The following is a 26,380-nucleotide window of genomic DNA, read 5'->3' as shown; positions in this document are numbered from 1 at the left end:
GATGTCCAGACTCATCTAATAAGGAAGAAGGATCGGTATGGTGAAGGCTCACGTCCCATGTAACAGAAAAGTCCAGAGGGGAAAGAGAGAGAGACGGGGGAATCCAGGGGGGAAAGAGAGAGAGACGGGGGAATCCGGAGGGGAAAGAGAGAGAGACGGGGGAATCCAGGGGGGAAAGAGAGAAAGGCCGGATTCCCCAGAGGGGAAAGAGAAAGAAACGGGGGAATCCAGAGGGGAAAGAGAGAGAAACGGGGGAATCCAGGGGGGAAAGAGAGAGAAACGGGGGAATCCAGGGGGGAAAGAGAGAGAAACGGGGGAATCCAGGGGGGAAAGAGAGAGAGAGACGGGGGAATCCGGAGGGGAAAGAGAGAGACACGGGGGAATCCAGGGGGGAAAGAGAGACACGGGGGAATGCAGAGGGGAAAGAGAGAGAAACGGGGGAATCCAGGGGGGAAAGAGAGAGAAGCGAGGGAATCCAGAGGGGAGAGAGAGAGAAGCGAGGGAATCCAGAGGGGAGAGAGAGAGAGAAGCGAGGGAATCCAGAGGGGAGAGAGAGAGAGAAGCGAGGGAATCCAGAGGGGAGAGAGAGAGAGAAGCGAGGGAATCCAGAGGGGAGAGAGAGAGAGAAGCGAGGGAATCCAGAGGGGAGAGAGAGAGAGAAGCGAGGGAATCCAGAGGGGAGAGAGAGAGAGAAGCGAGGGAATCCAGAGGGGAGAGAGAGAGAAGCGAGGGAATCCAGAGGGGAGAGAGAGAGAGAAGCGAGGGAATCCAGAGGGGAGAGAGAGAGAAGCGAGGGAATCCAGAGGGGAGAGAGAGAGAAGCGAGGGAATCCAGAGGGGAGAGAGAGAGAGAAGCGAGGGAATCCAGAGGGGAGAGAGAGAGAGAAGCGAGGGAATCCAGAGGGGAGAGAGAGAGAAGCGAGGGAATCCAGAGGGGAGAGAGAGAGAAGAGAGGGAATCCAGAGGGGAAAGAGACAGAAGAGAGGGAATCCGGATGGGGGAAAGAGAGAGAAAGGGGGAATCTGGATGGGGGTAAGAGAGAGAAATGGGGGAATCCAGAGGGGAAAGAGAATCCGGATGGGGAAAGAGAGAAAAAGGGGGAATCTGGATGAGGGTAAGAGAGAGAAACAGGGGAATCCGGAAGGGAAAGAGACGGAAGGGGTGGAGGGGGGAGTAGGAAGGGAAAGAGTTGGGGGGGGGGGGGGGGGGGGTTGGAGGACGACAGAAACCACAGAGGGCAGGAAAGACAGGAGAGCCCATTAGGGTAAATTAGGGGTCCAGAGAGGAAAAAGGAGTGCGTTAGCGGTTATCCAAGATGTCTGGCTTCTCTGTCCTGGCTCTAGTGCCGGCCCTTGCTCCCTTCTCCTATGGCCGCCTCCCATCAGAGTGTCCACATCAGGCTTCTTAGATAACCTGACAAACACCTCGGACATCTCCACAAATTTGAGGCCAGCTCAGGTGTTTTGGTTTTAAGTAGCATGGTTTGCAGTTGCTGCTACTTCTCTTGAATCATTTCCACAGCTTCTCCTGATTTCATGCTACAACCAGCATTACGTCCAGTGTCAGCTCAGCTTACTGGGGCGTTGTCCACACCAACTTCTCAGCAAGTTACCAACTTCTCGCAAACGTCCTTAGTGCAGTTCACACTTGGACTCTGCAATCAAGGTAACATCACTTCAAGTGAATCTCTAACCTTGCATATACTTCACTCCCAACTTGCAGTTAACAGTTTCCTCGAGATTGCTGTTATTTACCTTTTCCCTGCTGGGAGATACCAGACTGAATTCTTGTGATTAACTGCATCTCTGCTGGAAGATATCAGTTCCCTATAGAGCTACTGTTCCTATGTGTACCCGCAACTTGTCTCTGCTTCATCTGTGCTACCAGTTCTGCTTGTTTGTCTGCCATCCTGTCCTGCTCTCCTGGTCCTCGCTGATTCACGTGTCTTCTGTTAACACCCGCTCTGCTGCACCATCGCTTCATATCCGTTCTGCTCACCGCGCAGACCTAAGGCTTAAATAATCCACCTCACCAGGTGAGCTCGTAACAAGAAGACACCATATATTAATATAATAAGAAAATTTTTTAGGACTTTACTACTCTTACTCCACTGCTATTATCAAGCTGACAGAAGATCTTTCCTGGAGCTTTTCAGATTTTCTCAGGCACTGCTCACAATACGAGGCTTGCCGTGGATCTGCGCCATCCCCATGGTTTGTTTTCTTAATGTCCCACAGTATAAGAAAAGGAAAAATAAAAACTGTCCCAGCAAATGACCCTAAAAGCCAGCGAGTTGTATTGGACAATAAACAGAAAAACAATCCGGAGCTTTATTTAGCAGCAGAAAACATTTCATCTTGATGAAGGGCGACCAAACAAACAGCAATGATACAATATGGAATCCACAAACAAGCGTCCTGCCAAACCCTGCTCCCGCAAGAGAGGCGACCCCTGATGGGAAGGATTTCACATCTGCCACAGCACAAGAGTGATGAGAACTCGTCAGTGACAAAGACACACAAAAAACGTGCGCCAGGGACGAAGGCTGGAGGCAGCAGCGGCTCTGGGAGGATGGAGGCTGCAAACGGACCGCGGATTGTAAACCTGATACCACAAGTGTATACCGTATGTGACTAGTGTTACGCCCGGCCTATATCGTCATACGTCAGTGCCATACATGATCAGCGTCGTCACCATCTGTACCGTACACAATCAGCGTCATCCTCCATCCGTACCGTACACGATCAGCGTCATCCTCCATCCGTACCGTACACCATCAGCGTCATCCTCCATCCGTACCGTACACGATCAGCGTCATCCTCCATCCGTACCGTACACGATCAGCGTCATCCTCCATCCGTACCGTACACGATCAGCGTCATCCTCCATCCGTACCGTACACGATCAGCGTCATCCTCCATCCGTACCGTACACGATCAGCGTCATCCTCCATCCGTACCGTACACGATCAGCGTCATCCTCCATCCGTACCGTACACGATCAGCGTCATCCTCCATCCGTACCGTACACGATCAGCGTCATCCTCCATCCGTACCGTACACGATCAGCGTCATCCTCCATCCGTACAACTTAGCACAAGGTAGAAAGTGTAAGTGTCCCCGGGTGGTGATTGTGCTGTACGTGACCGTATATCCGGGGTGTAACATGTGCGCTGCTGTCGGGATCCATCAGCCTCCATGTGCCGTCGTTCTGCTTACCTGCGCAGACTCTCTTTCTTCTCATCTCTGGTAAGGCAGCCGTCCAAGTGATTGTTGATGTATTGTTCCAAAATGCCGACCCCGCACACCGGGCACTCCACTGAAAGAGAAGAGACAGGAATAAAAAAAAATAAAAAATTGCAACTAGTTTTCCAGTTGATTGAGATTCAGGATCGGTGTTTTACCTGGTAGTGGAGGCATTCTGGGAGGTTTGGGACAGGTTCCCTTTCAAAAAGTTACTATTTTTCAACCCTAATAACTGATCTGCAGTCCAGAGAAATAGACCGAGTTGTATACAAACTTGCGGACTCACAGTTTATAATAATTAGTGATTTCCCTATGCTTTACACTGCAGCACTGACTGTTCTAATTCTCGCCCATGTGAGTCTCAGAAGGAAATCTACAACCAGTGAGGAAATGTTCATCATGGATAGCAGTGGTGACGACAAGGAGACGTCAGGGTGGGCTTACCTTTCACCTTCACCATAGATGTGGACGGGGTACTTGGAGCGAACGCTCCCTCTGATGAACGATCCCTCACACCAGGCTCCTGCTTGATGGTTGTGGAGGAGCCTGAAGGAGTCGCCCGTCCGCCCTCCGCTCCGTCTTCAGCGCTCTCATTACCAGCACTGGAGGATCTTCTGGATATTTCGGCATTTGTTTTCACCAGGAACTTGTCCATAGATTTGTTTTCTTGCTTTATTTCTTTGCTGGGGCATCCCTGTGCCCCTCTTGTAGCCCGCTTGGCTGTGGACGGATCTTGGGGGGACTGCGGTGACGAGTCCATCAGAGGCTGGGAAAGACCCTCCCTGTGAATAATGGGATTACAAGGCTTATATGACGACAGAGAAAACATTTAATGCTCACAGCAAAACATAAAAAAGTCCTACATTGAGGACAGTCTTACAAGCCCCTGCACTTATATTAAGGCTCCGATACATTATCCTGCACAACCAAAATCAGCGTATAGGACGACCAGCCGCTAATGTGAATGGAGGCCTTCAGATACAGAGCATGGGTGGGGTGTCATGGAGGGTCTTAAATCCCACCAAGAACACCATCTGCAAGGAGTTTGTACGTTCTGCCTGTGTTTCTGTGGGTTTCCTCCGGCTACTTTGGTTTCTTCCCACACTTCAAAGAGCTGCAGTGTAAAGCATGGAAGAGGGACTGAGTCCCTGACTACTCCAGCCTCAAATGCACGATGTCACTGATCGCATCCGTGTCCTCAGAGGTAATAAGATTGGGAATAACAGTAAGGATTACCCAAAAAGTAATGAATATGAGTACAATGGGGGCGGCGCGGGCTTCTGCATACATGGATACGGATGAGATACTTGCGGCTTCACTGCTACATTCTGTCCCGGGGAACGTTCGGGGCTCACAAATCACTAATTTGAATGAAAATTAGATGAGACGTTTGCAGACAGTAACCCAGCGTGTAGCCGTCACTGGTCCTACTAAAGCTGTAGGGGGCCAGGAATAGGGACCGTGAAATCTACAAAGACCCCCAATGACGGCAGGGCCAGGAAGCGTTTAATGAGCTCCGCAGGGTATGAAGTTTCACACTAGTAAACGCCAGAGGGGTCCGACTGTCAGATCGCACCCTCTCAACGCGCAGGTCAGAGGGCACATAACCGCCGCCGAGCGAGTGCGGATACCACCACGCTTCACTTCCAGCCTGTATAATTCAGCGCAGCCCTCAGAGCAGCGGGGGTGGGGGGGGGAAATCGCTCAGATTACAGCTCATAAATGTCTGCGGTTGCCCGGCGCTTCCTGCAGGGATCCGTCACATTATTAGATTTCATTAAGAGAAAGAAAAAAAATGGGGGATTGCAAGATGTGATTCCAGAAAAATCATTCCATTGTATCAGCCCATTAAAAAAAAGGCTCAGGAGTTTCATATGCGGTAACGATAAAACCTGAGAGCACACAGGGCACGGGGCAACTAAAAAAAAAACTGATTTCTTTCAGGGTTCACACGGGACATTTCTTATTTTGTTAAATAATGGAGACTATCGCGCTAAACAGATTGATATGATTGCAAGAAAAGAATTGAAAAAGGTTTTGTTATAGGGAGGTACAGTAGATCGTTATGCTAGTACATGTAGAACAATCGGAAGAAGAAGAAAAAAAAAGAGGCGATGCTGTGATAGTTAAATATATTAATATATGCTAATAGCTGAAACAATTAACTATTAATATATGCTAATAGCTGAAACAATTAAACACAAAGGATAATAAAATGTGCGCTGGTCAGATAATATTGAAAAAAATAAGGTCAATTGGTCCTTGGTACAGGAAAAGAACAGTCTTAGGTATCGTAATAAATGTATAAAAAAATCTAAATGGAAAAACAGAGTTAAGTCATACTGTTTGGAGGGGTTGGGTCCTCATGATCCGGAGAAGGATGGGAGTGACCTCTGTGTTTGACCTCTCCACTATCCGGCCTGCAGTCAGTGACTGACAGCATTTCTTTACATTCACAGGCTACAAACAGATTGGACAATTTCCTACCGGTCTGAGGTCCACATTGTGTCCAGCAGCAGGAATCTCCCTGGAGCTTTGTTACAATGTATCAGTCTCTCAGAGCATTGTCTAGACTGGATACAACTGTATCCTCCTCTGATGAGAACAGGACTAGGTCAGATCTCTATACATTTAGCATTTGGAGTAGATTTTTGTATAGTAAACGCCAGGGTGTTGGCAGTAAATGTGCTGCATTAAATAAGTGCGCTTTTGATGCATTTTACTTGTGTTTTTTTCCCAGTCATACTGTAAAAAAAAGCTGAACGAGCTGACACGGTGCAGATTAAAAAAAAATGCATTGAAGGTTCAAATCTGCAAGAAAAAAAAGAAACCAACGTGTGCAGGAGATTTCAGAAGTCTCAATCACTTTGCTGGTACTGTAGAGTGCAGCGATTTTTACTCTTGAAAAATGCACAGGGAAAAAAAAAAAAAAAAGTGAAATGTTAACAAATCCTATATGTAACTAATAGTAATTCTATTCATTGACCGGAAACTAAGATTTAGAAAATTCTGTTGAAAATGGGTATAAGAAGGTTGTAGAGACTTCATCTGTTTATTTTGTCTTGCAAAAGAAAGGGAAAGTTTCTTTGAAGTATTCACAAGAGCAGTCTACCGATTTTTTTTTTCTTTAAATGGACCCACAGGGATTTTAAATTAAGTAATAAAAAAAATAATGCTAATATGACAAGCCCACAAAACCCCAGCATTCCTCAGTACGGATGCTGGAGCCTCTCACCACTCTGCTCATCTCTTCTTCCGGCAAGAGTAGTTCAGCGACTGCTGCAGACAATCATAGATTGGTTGGAGCAGTCACATTCCGCTAGGAGATTTTCTATCCTGCCCCTGGAAAAAGATATCCAGGAAACCGGTGGATGACCCCCAACAGAAGGACTGAGGAGAAGCAGGGGGTTCGCACCAATGGGTGAGTTATTTTAAATTTATTTTCTTAAGACTATGTGCGCACGATCAGGATTTGAAGCAGAAATTTCCTGAGCATTTCTGCATCTCCTTGGCAGGAAAAACCATGCGGTTGGGCCAAGATTTTGCTGCATTTTTTTATGCGGTTTTTGAAGCGTTTTTGTACATCAATGAATGCTTTTTGGAGCTAAATAAAGTTATTTGGTGGGACATAGCTTAAACCCATGGATTACCATCAGAACTGGGGTGAATATATTGGTTAATTTAAATGGTTAAAGACTGTCTGTTGTATTTCAAATAAAGTGTTTGCTTTGTGTCTGTGTTTATTTAACTCTTTACTTTACTTTAATTAGGTTTGGTCATGAAAAGGTCTGATTGACACCGTGGCATCACCAAACAAAAGAGCTAGGTGTCAGCTGATCCCATTCACCCAATCTTCATTAGCATTTCTATTCATGTAATTTATGTGGCAGCTATGAGCTGCTGTTTTTACCCTGGGAAGGTGGCAATAGCAAACATGGTCCCCGGCCATTACTAACAGCTCACAGCTGTTTCGTTAGCCACTACATTCCCCCAATCAGCACTCAGCAGCGCTTTGGACGCAGCGTATTCTAGCTGCGTCCAAATCGCGGTGTTCTAATGCCGCACTTTTGTTATCGCTACATGTGAATCCACCGCATATAATGACACTTCAATCGGCGTCAAATCTAGAGGGGAGACTAGCGTGTCCGCTACAGAAATTGACATGCTGCGGCGAGTTTTGGTACACTGCCACGATCAAGAGCCGCTGCAGGTTTGACGCTGCGTGTTTATACAGCGTCAAACCCGCAGCGTCCAGATGTTACAGCATAGTGGATGGGATCTCTAGAAATCCCATATCCACTATATGTGCATCAGAGGCTGCGGATCTCCCGTGGACACTGACATGCCGCATGTCCGTCAGGACTGCAGCATGAGAAATTCTCTTGCAGAGTCGCTAGTCTCCGCAACAGAAATTTGACCACTAGAATGTACTGAATGTGGTAAATCAGCATGCTTCAGTGAACACATGTGGATTTACCTGCATTCAATAAAACTCAGCGTTTTGGACGCAGCAAAAAATATGCGTCCAAAGCGCTGCTACATCCATATCGTGGGCACAAACCCTAAAATAAAATAAAAAAATGGCGTGGGCGCCTGCGTTATTTTTATAACCAGCAGAGGTAAAGCTGACCGCTGGGGGCTGATACTAGTAGCCGGGGAAGGGGCCATTAGCCAACAATGTTCCCTGGCTATTAATATCAGCCCGCAGCTGTCTGTTTAGCCTTTACTGGCTAGATTACAGGGGGAGCCCAGAAAAAAATTGATGAGGGGTCCCCCTATAAAATCTAGCCAGAAAAGGCTAAACAGACAGCTGCGGTCTGATATTAATAGCCAGGGAAGGGTTCATGAATACTAGCCCCCTCCGCAGCTATTAATATCATCCCTTAGCAGTTCCAGAAATGGCGCATCCATAAGATGCGCCAAATCTGGCGGTGAGTCTCCTCTCTTCCCACTGCCCTGTAGCGGTGGCGAGTGGGGTAATGGGGTTGGGGTTCACATCAGCCTTGTATTGGCGGCTAAAGTGAAGCCCAGGTTAGTAATGGAGGGTGTCTATAAGACGCCCCCATTACTAATTGCATAGTAAAATGGTCGCCGCCTTTTTATAAAAAAACACGGCCAGAAAAACGTATTTTAATTAAATAAAAACCACACGGTTCTAAAAAAAAAATTTTTATTACCCCATCAGTCCCTGAATACCTCGTCTCCTGAAAAAAACATAAGATAACAAATACCATATCCCTCATCTGTCCGCCGTCAATGACGCAGTCCACGATTACCGCCGATTGTCCCTCGGCGATCCGGGTCACTTCTACAGCAGTGAAATCAGCCATCAATGGTGTCATCGCTGCAAAAGACAGCAATGTATACTGACAGGAGTGTAAAATTACTCCTATCAGTAAACATGCTGTAGGTCACTGGGGTTCATCAGCAGAAGATCAGCTGATGAACCCCGATGAGCTTAACATCATGGGAACATTCTTGAGAATACTGCAGGCCGCCGAGGAGAGAACATCGCCGGACAGGTGAGTATATGGATATTTTTTTTCTTTTTTCACTGCCGGTGGTTCCCGGCTCTGCTGAGAACTACTGCTCCCCTTAGCAGTGCCGCTCTTGCTGTTAACAGCGGGAGCGGCGGTTGATTGAGAGGAGCTGTAGTCCTCCTCTGCCGACCCGGGTACCACCCGCAACACGTTTCCGGAGCGTTTCCCGTGCATTGGATTTCATTGAAAAGTAGCAAATCCACAGGTAGAAATATTATACTTGCGGATTTGCTGCGTTTCAATTAAAGTCAATGGACGGGAAAAGCTCCGGAATCGCTGGGCACAATGGTCATGCTGCGTTTTTTTTTTACGCAATGGTAATCCTTAGCGGAAATTTCCGCATAGTCTTATGGGGTAATTTTTATAATAAATATAAAGTCGCCAACCACCCCTCTAATTGCCTCGAGCATAATTACAGCTATCAGCCTTCCCTTCGGCAGGTGCCTTTAGCTATAGGACAATTACTAAGCCGAACACTTACAAAGTTCCCAATGTGATCTCAATGATCTATAGACTTTCCTGTCACTCGGGCGCTGTTCTGATTGCTCACTTATCGTACGAGCTTTTATTCTCTCCGCGGTCCATGCGGAGCAGCAATCAATACGATCAGAATGAGCCAGGAATTGACCGTGTGCTGTTCCAAAAAAAAAAAATGTGTGGATTAAATAGCAGGAGACGGTGCGAGTCCTCGCTGGCAGCATTCGCCATTTATTTCAAGGATATGTGATAATCCTCTAAACAGAAAGAGTAGATTAGAGTAAATTCATCATGAGCATTGAATGTGGTAATCCGCTGGCGTGGGCCAGACAATGACTGATGGCTCCGGCGTACAACGTAAGAGAAGGCTTTAATAGAAAAGTGATGTATTCAGGGGACGCGGGTTTTAATCCTTCGTTCTGCCCACCTCACCAGCCTCTCCATATTTGCTCATAATGGTTTTACCACTGAATGTGAAGCACTGGGCCGGCTGGAGGAGGACACTCTGCGGGCCACATCTTCATCCATTGATGCAATACTATGTGCAGAACAATAAACCCTGATCACAAGTGCCAGGGACCAGGACGGCTGTGGAGGTCACACATAGGACCCTGCCTTCTGAGGATGCAGAGAAGCCAGAGATTGACGAGCTGCAGAAATCTTGTAATAGCTCACAGACCCCCAACCCATAAGCGAGTGACTATGGTGCCCAGTAAGGGACATCCAACCTCCCCTTTGTCGCTGGCCAATAACTTCTGCAGTTTGGAATATCTTGCAAATGGATTTTCTGGAAGTAAATTTCATTTCCGCCTTATCACAGACAAGTTTCCAAAAATGCTCTGACATCCGACATTAAGGGTTTTTTGGGGGGGGGGTTTGAGACACTTTCCACGTGCGAAGTCCATAATCCACAATCACATATCTGTAACATCACAGACAACGAGCAGATCAGGCGGTCCGGCATCACCGGCGGAGGCTTGCACATAGTCTGCATGTGTGACTTCCCCGTCTGCGGAGCGGATCTTGCATCCCGGAGGATTACCGCCAGTGTTAATAAATGCTCGGTCAGCGGTGGAGGGGAGCCAGTTTTTTTGCGGTGCAGGCACCTCTCCGGTGACCTGGCAGCCATCCGTGCGGTTTGCATCGCTGTGTTTGATTACAATAGAGATTTAATTTCGAGTAATGAGAATATTTTCCTCGTTGATTTCACGGAGGCACAGAGATATCAGAACGGAAGAGAAACATCCCGACTGGGAAAATGGAAAATGTCAAGATCCCACTTACACAGAGAGAATCTATTACGTAGGGAATGGGTATTGAAAAAGTGTCCAGACACATTGTCACGGCACCACCTCCGAGTATAATCCATCCGGAGATTCTTCTCGTGGACATACGTCCAGTTATGGACGCCCGCTGATGCCACCCAGTAGCAATATCCGGGGTGAACAGATCTTTGGGACCCTCTACCTCACTAAACACAAGGGGCAATTACCCGACCATCTTCTTTCTCTGATGGTTGTTTTAGTACAAGTGACTAATGCACAATACTCCTGTCTGTCCAATAATGTACATCTCCTCCGTGTGCATTTGTCATGGGTGTGTCAGATGTAACAGACAGTCGCTCTGGATCTGGCTGTAGAAGGTCACTGTGCTTGGCAATGCAGACACCTTCTTATTCCTTTAGACCCAGCGGCGACCTCCCTCCTGCTGCTGAGTGACACACCCTTGCATGAGAGTTAATAACCCTCAGTTTGATCCAGGCGATTGCCGGTGATACTTCTATTTACCTTTGTGCAGGCTTGGAGCACTAGTTGCTGGCTTCCTTCTTCTTCTTGGTGCCCTTGGAGGACAGCTGGCGTTACTCCTCTGGTGTCTGCTCAAGCTAAGTTAACCTTGTTTTCTTTAGTTTTTAGTGGGGCCTGACCAGTGCTCACCCCTCCCTCCTCCCTATCTAGGGCCAAGCTCTAGGGACATACAGGGTTTAGGGTCCTGCTCGGAAATAGGTGTGGAACCAATATAGGGACAGTAGGGTAGGCAGAGTGTTATTAGATCTGCTTAGGGGTCTCCACTCCCCCTTTCCCTAGTGTTTGGGCTTCCTCCTCCTCTTCCCTTCGTGTTGAACTTAGTCTTTCCCACACGGTATATGACAGCATTGATGTCCAGCTGAGTTTGTACTTGTTGAGGAAGCAGAGCTGAAATGCAAAGCATGGGGAAACAAACTCTAATAACTAAGATGATTTTAGACTGCAATACGCAAAGCAGCCGAGCTGGAGTCACTGCTTACAGGAGTAAATGAAGACGATCAGTCAGATATATATCACTTAAGACTTGCACATAAAGCAGCAGCCTCTCCGGGCGCCGTCAGCCATTTATATGCACTAAGTGCTGAGCTGCTAGCGCCTGTTAATAGATCCGAGGCCGGCCATTACCGCCTCTTCTATGCCGCTTCCCTCACTAACTTTTGCCTAATAGACAATGTATGAATCCCACAATCGAGCTGCCCCCGACCATAAATCCTAATCATTCACCCGTCAGTCGCAGTGATCTATTTTACTGCAGTAAGAAGCCATTACAGAGGATTATAACACAACATCCTACAATGTTATGATATATGGCCGGCTGGGGTGGAGGTCGAGCAACCGTGAAAAGGCAAGAGGCGGCTGCAAGTGGAAAATGCTGGTTCAAATCTGCAAAAAAAAAATAGGATGCCGACATTTCCATAATTATCACTGCATGAATTTGATCTCAAACTTATCATCTAGAAAATCCGGAGTCTGTGGCCTAATAGCAATGTTACAGCGTCAGCATTATTACCGTGACACTTCACATGGGAAAAGGAAGTTACAAAAGGAAAAAAAAAGCACAAAAAGGTAAAGAGGGGCCTTATAAAGCATCAAAAAGCACAAACTAATAGGTGCAAAACCTGCATTGGGGCCTCCAGTGGGGCGGACGGAGGGGATAATCAAGCCCACAAATCACAGAGAAAACAGCAGACGAAAGGACGAGGCCTTGATTTGGGCGTCTTAGTTTAGCCGACATGGGCTGTAAGCTGACATGGGACGCTATACGTATCTGTGTGACTGGCACCCTAAACATGGGAGTGTGAGTGGACGATGGGAGTGTGAGTGGATGATGGGAGTGGGAGCGGTTGGTCATCATATTTTGCACCTTTGTCCCCTCCGCCATTTATCAGGGGGCTGCTGCATCTGCCTGGTTATGCTTCACCCTCCGGACTGGTTGGGGTTCCAGAGGTCGGACCCCCACGATCATAAAGTGATGACATATTCTAGCGCTATGCATTCTTTATCTGAAGTTGGTTGGATGGCGTATAGGGTCACAGTACAAGGAGCTGTGGGGGAATCACTCTGCTCGTCACACAAGGGCCAGAAATATTCTAGCTCCGCTCACGTGGCGTCCGGACAGCGAAGAACCCGCAGCTCGATACAACTACAACTCCTCAGATCCTCAGCACCAAGAAGGGATTTCAATCTCCTGCAGAGTTTCTTCTCTTTTCTGTCTGTACACTCCGGCTTTTATCCGTAAATCCTTCGCCCAAGACGACAAAATCTTCTGGAGAATCCGCTGCCAACCTGCATTATGGAGTCCAGGACGGGGGATAATGTAGTGAAATATTAACCGTAAATCCAAAACATTGTGTCCGTACAGAGATTTAATAGGAATGTGACTGAAAAGTCGAGTATTTGGCAGCAGAATTTTGGGGTGTTTTGCACATTTTGTCGGAATTACGAGAAGAACAAAGTATCCTGTACATCGTAGAAGCGATAACGCCGCTCCTTTAAGGCGCTGTTGGGAGATATTCCCTTTATAGGACGGACAGAGATGCTTTATTTTAGTGGTGCTTGGACGAAACTTAAGAAAGGTCCAGATATCACGTAACAGACTACCCCGATCGTCTTCTTATGCCTTTATTTTCCAGCTATAAAAAGTAGCAGCAATGGGAATAATGGTGTCCCCAATGGCTAAATGCGATTGTGCATGTACAAAACACATAAGGGGGTCAGATCAGTTGTGCTAAAATTACAGGACATGAAGCACAAGGTCAGCAAGCAGCACAGAGGATTTCAGGAGACACATTAGCAAAGACTTTCTTACAGGCGCCTGAGGCGGCAGGAGAAGAAAGCCGCAGCCCGTGGTGTCTCCTCGCCGCCTCGTTATACCTCATCAATCTGAGCCACCGCCTCGATCCCAGGATCCAGCAGGAAGATTTCATTTTGTTTTCAGAGAGGAAACAAATTGGATTATATGACAATCTGCATAATTCGCTGTGTAAATGTACAGATGCTTAACCGCCAAAACAAAAATGCAATCAAAATAAAAGGTTTATCTGCGCCCCGAAGCCGAGACGACGGCCGTACAGACCCACTCGTATCACACCGGGAAGATTTCCAAACAAACTAAAAAAAAAAAAGTACAACCAAAATTAATAGACAATAAAATAGCAAAAAAAAAAGTTTGGAGGATGAGAATCAGGATGATCTGAGTATAGGATTGCTCCGCAGACGGTCCAGAAAATACAATTAGGAAAGACGTGTGCTTCTATGGGTTGTGGGGGGGGCAGACGAGAGACGATGCATGATTTATAGGGCAACAACCAAGCTGGCACTGTGGCAAGTAACGGCAGAGCCAGGTCTGTAAGCCTCAGAAGTGCATCAGAGGGGTTCCCACCGTCAGCATCTGCCATCACTTGGATGGGATTCGCCTTCCATCACTGCCATTAATCAATGGTTTCTTACAGGGGTTAAGTCCGGCAATAAAAAATAATATACTTATATTTTACATGGGCTGTTATAATATAACAACGGAGGTGAAGTCCCCTGCGTCGCCCCTGGGCTCCGGGGACTGGCGGCGGCTCTGAAAGTGATGGCCGTGCCGTCCGGATGTTACAGGAGTGCAAACGTCTGATCGGCAGATGACCGCTCATAGGCTTCAGCGATCCTCGGACATCTGGATGGCGCCGTAATCTGTTACCCCCCTTTGAAGGCGCATTCATTTGCATCCTACAAGTTGCACGTACCCAATGTACTAAACCCCCATATTCACAGCAATGGAGATAATGCAGCAGCAATGGCGACAGGCTCATATTAGGTAATGGATATTTAAGCGCTCCTATAATATATAAGTGCAGCCTCAGCAAGGACTATCTGATGTAATTATTGAGACCAAGATAAAGCTTCGACCCCGGAGCCGCGCATACAGCAAGCCAGACGGCTTTATATAGGACCGGAGGGGCCATTATCTAATGGACGATCGGAAAAACTACTGCACTCTGCACCAAGGAGATTAACAAGGGGGGATCTGGAAAATGTATAGATGGTGTCAGAATAATACAAAGTGACATCACTATCTGTCCATCAATGGTATACGGGTGAGGAGGATGAGGAGCCGGGGCTGCAGTCATTTAGGGCCGCCTTCTGAGTGCAGTATAATGTAATAAATCCCAGGGCGGGGAACAGACCTACCTGGCGCTGAGAAACGCTTTCACCAGATCATCCAATAAGCGGTTATTCCGTAACTCGGGCTCGGTGACGGCCTGGAAAGAGACACAGTGATCAGCGAGGGGCACCGGATACAATCTGAACTTTTTGAGACTTTTTGCATAGTGACGGCGTCCGTGCGCTCAGCGTGGACATCGGCCGCCGCTGCATGGTCACGGATCACATAATACGGATCTGCCACCCGCTGCTAAATCCTAATAAAGCAAATTCTCCAGTTCAATGCCGAGTCTCTATGGTAACTCCGGCGCGTAGAGGACATTTCCACGGGGACGGGCCGCATTACGCTTGGTGCATTCCCATTCATAGATTCTGGTCTGGAGGATGCGCAGCCATCGATCCCTCCTCATTACACCTCTAATCTCCACTACCTGCATACGCTCATGTTAGTGCGGGACGCTCCGGCCACGGGACACCGAGCTCACAAGGTGACATTGCTAAGATTGGGAAGGTGGCGGCAGCGATACACTCCTATCACACACCTGATTACAGGGGGCGCTCCAGCTGAGATTTCACAGGAAGTCAGCGGCTTTTAGGTCTGATCTGCGGCCGGCAGCGCGCCACGTTTATTGTGCACTTGATGGGGGTTTTTTACATTGCAGACTACAGAAGACAGATGCAAACATATTGTTATACATTTGCATCTTTTTTTTTTTTTTTTCAGAAAATAAGTTATTAAAAAAAAAAAATAAAAAATTAAAGTATTGTTGCTTTACTATATAAAAAATGGTGCAGTTATTAAAGATTACAAAGACGAGGTACAATACTGACCTAAATGGGGGAGTGCGAATGCTAAACTGGGCCCAATTCTCCAGCCAAACTGCACCCTGAAATGTTTAGGCGAAGGCAAATCAAGGAAAGGGTTTGAAGACCTAGCCTTAAAGGGATTGTCCACTATCTTTATGATAGGTCATCAATATCGGATCGGAGGGGATCAGACACCCGGCACCCCCAATAATCAGCTGATTACATCAAGAGCTGCAGAGCCGGACCAGCACAGCTCCCCACCCTGTGCAGTGGACATTGTCAGGTACTGCAGCTCTGATCTCATTTACTTTGCTGCAGTCCCCAGATCCACCAGCACACAGTACAGATCTGTGCCATACCGGCACCATACACTGTGCACAGCCACCGCTGCACAGGTCAGTGTGGGAGTCAGAGGTCAGTGTGGGAGTCAGGGGTCAGTGTGGGAGTCAGGGGTAAGTGTGGGAGTCAGGGGTAAGTGTGGGAGTCAGGGGTCAGTGTGGGAGTCAGGGGTCAGTGTGGGAGTCAGGGGTCAGTGTGGGAGTCAGGGGTCAGTGTGGGAGTCAGGGGTCAGTGTGGGAGTCAGGGGTCAGTGTGGGAGTCAGGGGTCAGTGTGGGAGTCAGGGGTCAGTCTCCTACTGATCTAATACAGACGACCTATCCAGAGGAGAAAAATACTTGGGCGCTACTGGTTGGAGAAGTCCAGATGGAAAACAAAGTGGATCCAGTCGGATGTAGAGTGAATGGGTACTTTTATGGTTAAAATGTTACTCAAAAGTATTAAAAAAAAAAAAAAAAAAAAATATGACAAACTGCGAGGTTAAAATCTATGTTATACGTTTCAACATTGGCCTGGAGTCTTCATCAGACCTCAAATACCTGTTGACTCTGCACCCACTTTGTTTTCCATCTGGACTTCCCCAGTGAGTAGCACCTACGGAGGCTCAGTGTTGGTCTCCAGACGTTCGGTTAATAATTTGCCTGGATGCCCTGACACCACAAATGCTGCTAAGCGGCCGGTTCTTCGTGCACTTGGACATACTGGGGGTCAGCGTACAGTGTATTGTGCCTGCTCGCTGCACAGACCCCTAACCTGAGCGACTGTGCTGTGATGGACACTGTCACATACACAGGAGCACCTGGCGGAGATCCTGAGAAAAGATGCGGTAGACATCTTTGGCGGCAGCTTAGCTCGAGAACAATAGGATCGGCCATCTAAAATCAGTCATGCCAGATCCTTATCTCCTCCGACGTCATCGGTTGGGGCCCCCATACACATAAGACTGTGGGCCAAACCTGCGACAGCAGCAGGTTCAGCAGTCATTAGTCTAACATGTATGAGGTTGGGGGGGGAGGGGGAGCCTCAATATGTATGGTCTCCTCCACAAAGGAACCTACCAGCCGGTCAGTAATCATCAGGAAGGAACAAAAATGCGGCCCGTTCCAGAAGAATAACAAAAGACTGGCTGTCACTTCCATACAGAAAACAGGTGTGTACAGGTGCCAATGGCCGGAGGACCTCTCATATAAAAGGCACCTCCTCCAAAATGGAGGTGCCCGTGCAAGGTTGTAGCTTTGTGTCCTAAACTCTGCTTCAGCCCTCAGGTCCCGCTGCTAGCCTGACTACCAGTCCAGTCCGCCAGCCTGACCACCAGTCCAGTCCGCCAGCCTGACCACCAGTCCAGTCCGCCAGCCTGACCACCAGTCCAGTCCGCCAGCCTGACCACCAGTCCAGTCCGCCAGCCTGACCACCAGTCCAGTCCGCCAGCCTGACCACCAGTCCAGTCCGCCAGCCTGACCACCAGTCCAGTCCGCCAGCCTGACCACCAGTCCAGTCCAGCCTGACTTCCTGTCTCCGCCAGCCAAGTGTACTCTCCAGCCCGACGGTCTGCCTACAATCCAAACCCGCCAGTCTATGTATGGGCCTGGCTCGCCTGCCTACCCGGAGAACGTACCAGTTACCTGCCGTGCCTACCAGCCAGCCTACCTGGAGGCTCCTGTCTGTTATCCGACGTGCCTACCCAGAGGCTCCTGCCAGTTACCCGTGGGAGTAATCTGCTCTCATACAAGGACAGGCCCAGAGTAGCACCTGGTCCCTCTGCTCGGTCCTTCCCTGGTTCACGGAGTCGATTGAGCTGCCGTGCGACCTTGGTCAGTCCGAGATGATACCTAGTTACGCCCCTCTGGTCCCTCCTTGCACCGCAGCACAGAGGTTCCACCACCCGGATCCGTAACATTTACATGCTATAGCACCACAAAGTGCTACTTTATTTTTTAATTATGTAGACATTTCCAGAAGCAAACTGCAGAATTACTAAACAGCAGCTATGAATGGCGGATTAACAAAAAAAATAACCCAGGACAAATCCAGTAAAATCCCTCCTTTATGCATTTTACAACACGTGGAATCATCACAGATAACAAAGGAAAGAACTAAATGACAAATACAGCTCTGCTACATCAATGGGTCTAAAAGTGTATTGTACAAACCCATCACTATGGCCCTGATTCATCCAGGGTGGCGTGTGCATCTTAATGAATTTATCATGTAAAGACATGATGGACCTGGCCGGGATTGGTGTAAAAATCCCCAAATGTTGCAACATTTTTGTGCAACTTTGTGCTCTGGCGAAAACTTGACAGATAGGGATCTATGAAGGCAGGAAAAGTACAATAGTAATATTAAATACGATTTTTCAAAAAAAAAGTACAAAAACAAAAAATAAACAGCACTTTTCATTTATACAGCCAAAATGTAAGAGTGTAGCGCGGCTTTGTGTACGGGCTGAGCGAGCGCTGCTTTCCTGGTCTCTCGTGGCAGCAGAATGATTAGGTACAAGGTTGGGAAAATGAATTTATTACTGAAGAACAAACACCCCCGATCCTAAACATAATCCCAAGGCGCCGACGGAAGCGGCAGAAACCGCGACATCGACAGCCGGAACAGTAACTTGCTTCTTTGCTTGTTACTGTGAACACGTCTCATTACCCGGCATGTGGCTCCTCTTTGTGAGCACAAGGCCACGTGTCGTGCCTGATGTTAGACCTCATCTCCAAGAAGTAAATGAGACCGAGCTGCAATACTGGACACAATCTGCTGTGCTGCTAGGTTTTCTTTTTTTTTTTTTTCCTTTGGGAGAGGGAAGAATGTTGGCATATGCAATAGATTAGGACTTATAAGTGAAAGGAGGTCTTTATACTAACCAGACAGCAGATGGCGATAGTGTGTAAAGTTATATGCTTGCTGTAATGTGGGGAGGGAAGCTCTCAATTGTTGGTTGTTTCTTACTTCCTGTGGTTTTTTTTCTTGAATGTGTTATGTCAGCAGCACACAGACTGTGTGACACTGAATTGTATCTCATGTTTAACCAGTATGAAGTAAATACTGTTTACTCAAGATATCTTGCTGATTGAAGCTCGCGTAAGTACAGTGGTGACTGTAAGAAGATGCACTCTGCGACAAAGAAGGCAGCCATGCTTTTATAAAGTTTTCACAAACTTTTGGAAAAATGAACATACGAAACTTTGTGATATATCCTATTGGAAAAAATCTGCTTCTATCCCCACTTATGACATTTCTTCTTCTTCTGCCTATTGAAATCATCATTCACTTTGAAAAACTGCAAAAAAAAAAAAAAAAAAAATCCATCCTGCTCAAGACACGACAGCCTGCCAAGCTCACTGAGGGGGCAGATTACTGCAGCATTCTCAAGTCTTTCAAAACGGGATGGGGAAAAAGGAGCGAGAAACAGAGAAGCACAGAAAGTATGCTGCTGCTTTCTATTAAGTTTTCTATCTCACCTCAGTGCTGAATTCACAGCTACACTGCCTGGTACAACTATATAATGTCCCATGCTGCAGCTTTTAGTAAGTGTTTCTCTCACCATCGTGCTGGATTCACAGCCAGAATGCTTAGTACTGCTGTAAACTGTCCCACGCTGCTGCTGTTATAGTTAGTGTTCGGGTAAGTGCACAAACAGTTTTTGGAGCAAGTTTTTCATTGCCCCCCATTGTCTCCAGCTCCAACCCAAAAAAAAAACCTGCTTGAATGGCTCTTCCTATTCATTTCTATAGCTAAACCACTTTACTGTTCATATATTCAGTCTTTTGAGCATTTTTTTTTTTCTGAATCAGCTTTTGAAAACCGCATGGCAGGGGGAAAAAAAAAAAAGTGCATGTCACTGCATTGAAACGGCTGCGGATGAAATCAGCTCCAAACTAGACACTGTGCAAATCAAAACTGCTGCAAAAAGTGTTACAGGAAGAAAAAAAAAAAACGCACACACACAAACTTCCAAGACACCTGAAGCGGTTTCCATTCAAAAATGCATTATAAAAAAGAAAAAAAAAACCTCAGCATGCACATAGCCTTAATGACACCCAAGTGCTGGATTCACAGCTACACTGCTCAGCACTGCTGTATAATGTCCTCCATGCTGCTGCTGAGCATACAATATAGAGTCAGGAGAGCCGGAGTCTCTCATCTCTGTGTGTTTTGAATGTTTTTTCTCCAATTTCTTGTACTCCCAATACATTTGGGGGTGTGCCCCCTACCCACCTGGTCTGTGCACCTTTATCCACTCAGGAAGGTTTTAAAACACAGTCAGGAGCTGGTCTTGTTGTGTTCCCGTGTATTTGAGGCCTGGTTGGCAGATAACGAGGCGAGTCACTAGAGTTAGGGACCATCCTGATTGGGTATGCCTTGTCATGGTGGGGTGCCAAAAAATGTCAACCAAGTTCTCTATGTTATTTCCATGTGTTACGATTTACTCTCCTACTGCAGTGTGTCTACGCGTTAGGTTTTTATTATAGGACAAGCACTCTTTATGCTTTTTAATTTGAACTTAATATGACCTGACGATATAAATGTATTCCGCCTGTGTGATGCAAAACTTCTCTCCTACTTATGCTATCAGTTTTTTATTTTATGGGGAAGGTCGCCAATATTTATTTACATAAAAAAAAATAATAACCTGAAATGATGCAATGTTACAATTCCTGACCAGCGTCACACACACTTGAAAACTTGTATCTCAAGCACATAATGAAGCCATTAATGTAAGAAATGTTTACGTAACTTTTCTTTTCCTTTCCGGGAGACCTATAGCACAGTCCCTGGAGCGCAGCACCGAATCATTTGTGATGTTTTATAACAGCTCCATACAGAAGAAGCAGCGTGAATGAACTCGCAGTATTCTACGACGCGATGCTCTGCAGAGCTCGGCTATTTATCGACCTCATGAATTGTGCATTTTGTGACCGCAGGGGAAAAAAGCTGAATGGCGGCGACGCGGTTATAACGCCGGCGGGTAACACCTTTGTGAGTATATTTAATGCCGTGTAGGGCAGATAATCAGACGCGGCGCGCTGCATCTCCATGGGAATGTGAAGTGCGTGGGAGGAAGAAAAGAAAAAACTAGCATCAAAAAACACAAATCTACACACGGAGACACCGACACCTGCGATTGCCATAAACCAGGATTATCTTCAATATGAGTAGCTGGATTTTAATGCTCCCGACATCTAAAAGAAACAGACTGTGCGGTATTTCCATAATTAACTCAAGTGCACAGTATTGCGGTATAAATCCCGGAGATTTCCTTACCGGCTTGATAGGAGAGAATATTTCTTATTCAATATAAACAGTTAACAGCAATAAAGTCATTGAAACGGACACATACTCTACCGGCAGACTTAACCCATCAATCAAGCAAATTTTAATTTTTTTGCACTTAAGTTCCCCCCCCCCCCTCCAAGATCCATCATTTTTTTTCATTTTTCGTTGCCGTATGAGGGTTTGTTTATTCTGGGAGGAGGTGCAGTTATCAAAGGCAGGATTCACTGCACAATATAATGGAGGAAAAAATTAGAAGAAAAAAAAAATTGTGATAAAAAAAATGCAAATTCGTCATTATTTTACGGTGGTAATTGTGTGTTCAAAAAATTTTGGGGTGTCTCCACTTTCTTAAGACCATTAAAAGAGGTATTCCCATCTCCAAGATCCTATCCCAATATGTAATGGGTGTAATAATAAAAATATTAGCAAATACCTCCAATTAGAAATGTTGTATAGTTCTTCTTATTAGCTATGTCGCTTGCGCCATGTATAGGGCACTGCAGTAGCTTAGAGATCCATGGTTACGACCACTAACAACTGTCACTATATGAGTGGTCGTAACCATGGATACCTAATTAGCTATGCCGCTTACTGCAATGCCCTGCACATGGAGCATTAGGTATCCATGGTTACAACCACTCATATAGTGACAGTTAGTTGTTAGTGGTCGTAACCATGGATATCTAAGCTACTGCAAGGCCCTGTTCATTGGGTTAGCAACATAGCTAATCAGAAGAACTATACTACATTTCTAATTGGAGGCATTTGCTATTATTAACTATTATTACACCTACTACATATTGGGATAGGATCTTGAAGATGTGAATAAATCTAACTTTTTTTTTTTTTCCTATTAATAAAGCTGAATAAAATAATAAAAAAAAAAATAAAAAAACTAAAGCTGAATGAGGACTTGTTTTTGCACAGTGAGCGGACGTTTCTTTATTGGTACTATTTTGGGGTACATAGTATGTTTGCACGCTATTTATTTTTAGGGCGTGCACACGGCGTCTTTTGGATGCCTCCGTAGCTGCATAGATTTGGCTTTAGGAAGATGCTCAGCGGTGGCTTCCAAGCCGAAGCCGCCAGAAGAACGGTCGGGTCACGTCCTTTAGCCTAAAAATCAACCTATAATAATGACTACAAATTATAAATGTCATCCAAGAATATTTAATCATATAGTAATTAAGAACACATATAACGCTTGATAAAAATTGGACAATTTCATTCAAAATATGTGAACAAGATGGGCTGATCAGATGAAATTGGCCACTTTTTATCAAGTTTTCTGTGTATTGTTACCTAATCTATTTTTGTGGAGGACATTCATAATTTAATTATTATTACAGGTTGTTTTTTTCTTATATTTATATGAATAACATTTTTTTGTTGCATTCATGTGTCCCGGTGGCTTTTAGCCAATCGTTTTAGGTTTACGCTTCTTTTAGCCTCTTTCACATTCTTCGAAGCCTGAAGCGGTTGAGAGAAGGAGCGTGTCGCGCTCAGCGAGTCGTTCTGACATTGCTGTGCATTCATTTATTCTTTTTAACATTTTTTTTTTTTTTGCGCTTTTTCAGGTGAGTTCCAGGCAGAATCAGCCTGAAAAAAAAAGCCATTGTGTGCACATAGCCTGAATAGGAGGTGACAGATAATTGCATATTCAGGAGTTTAGATTATTTTTGTTCTAGCATTTATCATAAAAGTAAATGTTATGATTTCTCAGATCAGACTTTTCTGGATCTGGATATGGTGATAAATACGCTTCTCAATTCTTTTAAAATTTTGGATTGGGAGAAAAGGGGTCATTTTTTTACTTAAATTTTGCAAAACTTTCAGAATTGTTTTGAAAGCTTTTTTTTTTTTTTTTTTTTTTTTTTTAAAGATCCCTTAGACCAGGGAGGGGTGTTTACGGCCCTCAATGACATTTCCCCTGGCACCCAGGCAGATTCCCAGGCACCGCAATGCTCAGGCCGGCAGATGACTTTTGACAGCTGCCAGCTTTTTAATTTATTCCTACTTGGTGAGCACGAACACGCAGAATTCAATACTGAACGCTGTGGTGCAGGCAATGAAAGATTATGTTGTGATGCTGGATAGTGTCAGCGTCAGGACGTACATCGTAGGCGGAGTTAGTGTGCGATGCGCTACCGCCCCACAGAGGAAGACAGCAGCGGCTCTTGTGAGGTCTATACCGCAGCCCTCTGTCTCCCGTGTGCTGTATACCGCAGCCCCGTGTCTCCTATGTGATTTATACGGCAGGCTCGGCGTCTCCTATGTGATTTATACGGCAGGCTCCTATGTGATTTATACGGCAGTCTCCTATGTGATTTATACGGCAGTCTCGGCGTCTCCTATGTGATTTATACGGCAGTCTCGGCGTCTCCTATGTGATTTATACGGCAGTCTCCTATGTGATTTATACGGCAGTCTCGGCGTCTCCTATGTGATTTATACGGCAGTCTCGGCGTCTCCTATGTGATTTATACGGCAGTCTCGGCGTCTCCTATGTGATTTATACGGCAGTCTCGGCGTCTCCTATGTGATTTATACGGCAGTCTCGGCGTCTCCTATGTGATTTATACGGCAGTCTCGGCGTCTCCTATGTGATTTATACGGCAGTCTCGGCGTCTCCTATGTGATTTATACGGCAGTCTCGGCGTCTCCTATGTGATTTATACGGCAGTCTCGGCGTCTCCTATGTGATTTATACGGCAGTCTCGGCGTCTCCTATGTGATTTATACGGCAGGTTCGGGGTCTCCTATGTGATTTATACGGCAGTCTCTGCGTCTCCTATGTGATTTATACGGCAGGCTCCTATGTGATTTATACGGCAGTCTCCTGTGTGATTTATACGGCAGTCTCCTGTGTGATTTATACGGCAGTCTCCTGTGTGATTTATACGGCAGTCTCCTATGTGATTTATACGGCAGTCTCCTATGTGATTTATACGGCAGTCTCGGCGTCTCCTATGTGATTTATACGGCAGTCTCTGCGTCTCCTATGTGATTTATACGGCAGTCTCTGCGTCTCCTATGTGATTTATACGGCAGTCTCCTATGTGATTTATTCGGCAGTCTCGGCGTCTCCTATGTGATTTATACGGCAGTCTCGGCGTCTCTTATGTGATTTATACGGCAGTCTCGGCGTCTCCTATGTGATTTATACGGCAGTCTCGGCGTCTCCTATGTGATTTATACGGCAGTCTCCTATGTGATTTATACGGCAGTCTCCTATGTGATTTATACGGCAGTCTCCTATGTGATTTATACGGCAGTCTCCTATGTGATTTATACGGCAGTCTCGGCGTCTCCTATGTGATTTATACGGCAGTCTCGGCGTCTCCTATGTGATTTATACGGCAGTCTCGGCGTCTCCTATGTGATTTATACGGCAGTCTCGGCGTCTCCTATGTGATTTATACGGCAGTCTCGGCGTCTCCTATGTGATTTATACGGCAGTCTCCTATGTGATTTATACGGCAGTCTCCTATGTGATTTATACGGCAGTCTCGGCGTCTCCTATGTGATTTATACGGCAGTCTCGGCGTCTCCTATGTGATTTATACGGCAGTCTCCTATGTGATTTATACGGCAGTCTCCTATGTGATTTATACGGCAGTCTCGGCGTCTCCTATGTGATTTATACGGCAGTCTCGGCGTCTCCTATGTGATTTATACGGCAGTCTCCTATGTGATTTATACGGCAGTCTCGGCGTCTCCTATGTGATTTATACGGCAGTCTCGGCGTCTCCTATGTGATTTATACGGCAGTCTCGGCGTCTCCTATGTGATTTATACGGCAGTCTCTGCGTCTCCTATGTGATTTATACGGCAGTCTCGGCGTCTCCTATGTGCTGTATACGGCAGTCTCGGCGTCTCCTATGTGATTTATACGGCAGGTTCGGGGTCTCCTATGTGATTTATACGGCAGGCTCGGCGTCTCCTATGTGATTTATACGGCAGGCTCGGCGTCTCCTATGTGATTTATACGGCAGTCTCCTATGTGATTTATACGGCAGTCTCCTATGTGATTTATACGGCAGTCTCCTATGTGATTTATACGGCAGTCTCCTATGTGATTTATACGGCAGTCTCCTATGTGATTTATACGGCAGTCTCCTATGTGATTTATACGGCAGTCTCCTATGTGATTTATACGGCAGTCTCCTATGTGATTTATACGGCAGTCTCCTATGTGATTTATACGGCAGTCTCTGCGTCTCCTATGTGATTTATACGGCAGTCTCTGCGTCTCCTATGTGATTTATACGGCAGTCTCTGCGTCTCCTATGTGATTTATACGGCAGTCTCTGCGTCTCCTATGTGATTTATACGGCAGTCTCCTATGTGATTTATACGGCAGTCTCCTATGTGATTTATACGGCAGTCTCCTATGTGATTTATACGGCAGTCTCGGCGTCTCCTATGTGATTTATACGGCAGTCTCGGCGTCTCCTATGTGATTTATACGGCAGTCTCGGCGTCTCCTATGTGATTTATACGGCAGTCTCCTATGTGATTTATACGGCAGTCTCCTATGTGATTTATACGGCAGTCTCCTATGTGATTTATACGGCAGTCTCCTATGTGATTTATACGGCAGTCTCCTATGTGATTTATACGGCAGTCTCCTATGTGATTTATACGGCAGTCTCCTATGTGATTTATACGGCAGTCTCCTATGTGATTTATACAGCAGTCTCCTATGTGATTTATACGGCAGTCTCGGCGTCTCCTATGTGATTTATACGGCAGTCTCTGCGTCTCCTATGTGATTTATACGGCAGTCTCTGCGTCTCCTATGTGATTTATACGGCAGTCTCTGCGTCTCCTATGTGATTTATACGGCAGTCTCCTATGTGATTTATACGGCAGTCTCGGCGTCTCCTATGTGATTTATACGGCAGTCTCGGCGTCTCCTATGTGATTTATACGGCAGTCTCCTATGTGATTTATACGGCAGTCTCCTATGTGATTTATACGGCAGTCTCGGCGTCTCCTATGTGATTTATACGGCAGTCTCGGCGTCTCCTATGTGATTTATACGGCAGTCTCGGCGTCTCCTATGTGATTTATACGGCAGTCTCGGCGTCTCCTATGTGATTTATACGGCAGTCTCGGCGTCTCCTATGTGATTTATACGGCAGTCTCGGCGTCTCCTATGTGATTTATACGGCAGTCTCGGCGTCTCCTATGTGATTTATACGGTAGTCTCTGCGTCTCCTATGTGATTTATACGGCAGTC

General features: G+C 46.3%; 1 protein-coding gene across 1 annotated transcript in view; it reads right to left on the bottom strand.

The window, feature by feature from the left end:
* RAD18 (RAD18 E3 ubiquitin protein ligase) overlaps positions 1-26,380 on the bottom strand; it is a 329,593-nt gene that overhangs the window by 258,122 nt on the left and 45,091 nt on the right. The window contains exons 4-6 of the mRNA XM_073645023.1: positions 14,742-14,812; positions 3,689-4,026; positions 3,218-3,317 (exon numbers count right to left, since the gene is read on the bottom strand). Coding sequence (XP_073501124.1) covers positions 3,218-3,317; positions 3,689-4,026; positions 14,742-14,812 — 509 coding nt within the window. The remainder of the gene's footprint in view (positions 1-3,217; positions 3,318-3,688; positions 4,027-14,741; positions 14,813-26,380) is intronic.

The sequence above is a fragment of the Phyllobates terribilis genome, unplaced genomic scaffold, assembly GCF_046119375.1.
Source record: "Phyllobates terribilis strain yellow unplaced genomic scaffold, ASM4611937v1 Scaffold_8__6_contigs__length_399053987, whole genome shotgun sequence".
Classification (NCBI taxonomy): Eukaryota; Metazoa; Chordata; class Amphibia; order Anura; family Dendrobatidae; genus Phyllobates; species Phyllobates terribilis.
The sequence above is the reverse complement of the archived record's forward strand: the minus strand, read 5'-3'. Positions and strand labels throughout refer to the sequence as shown.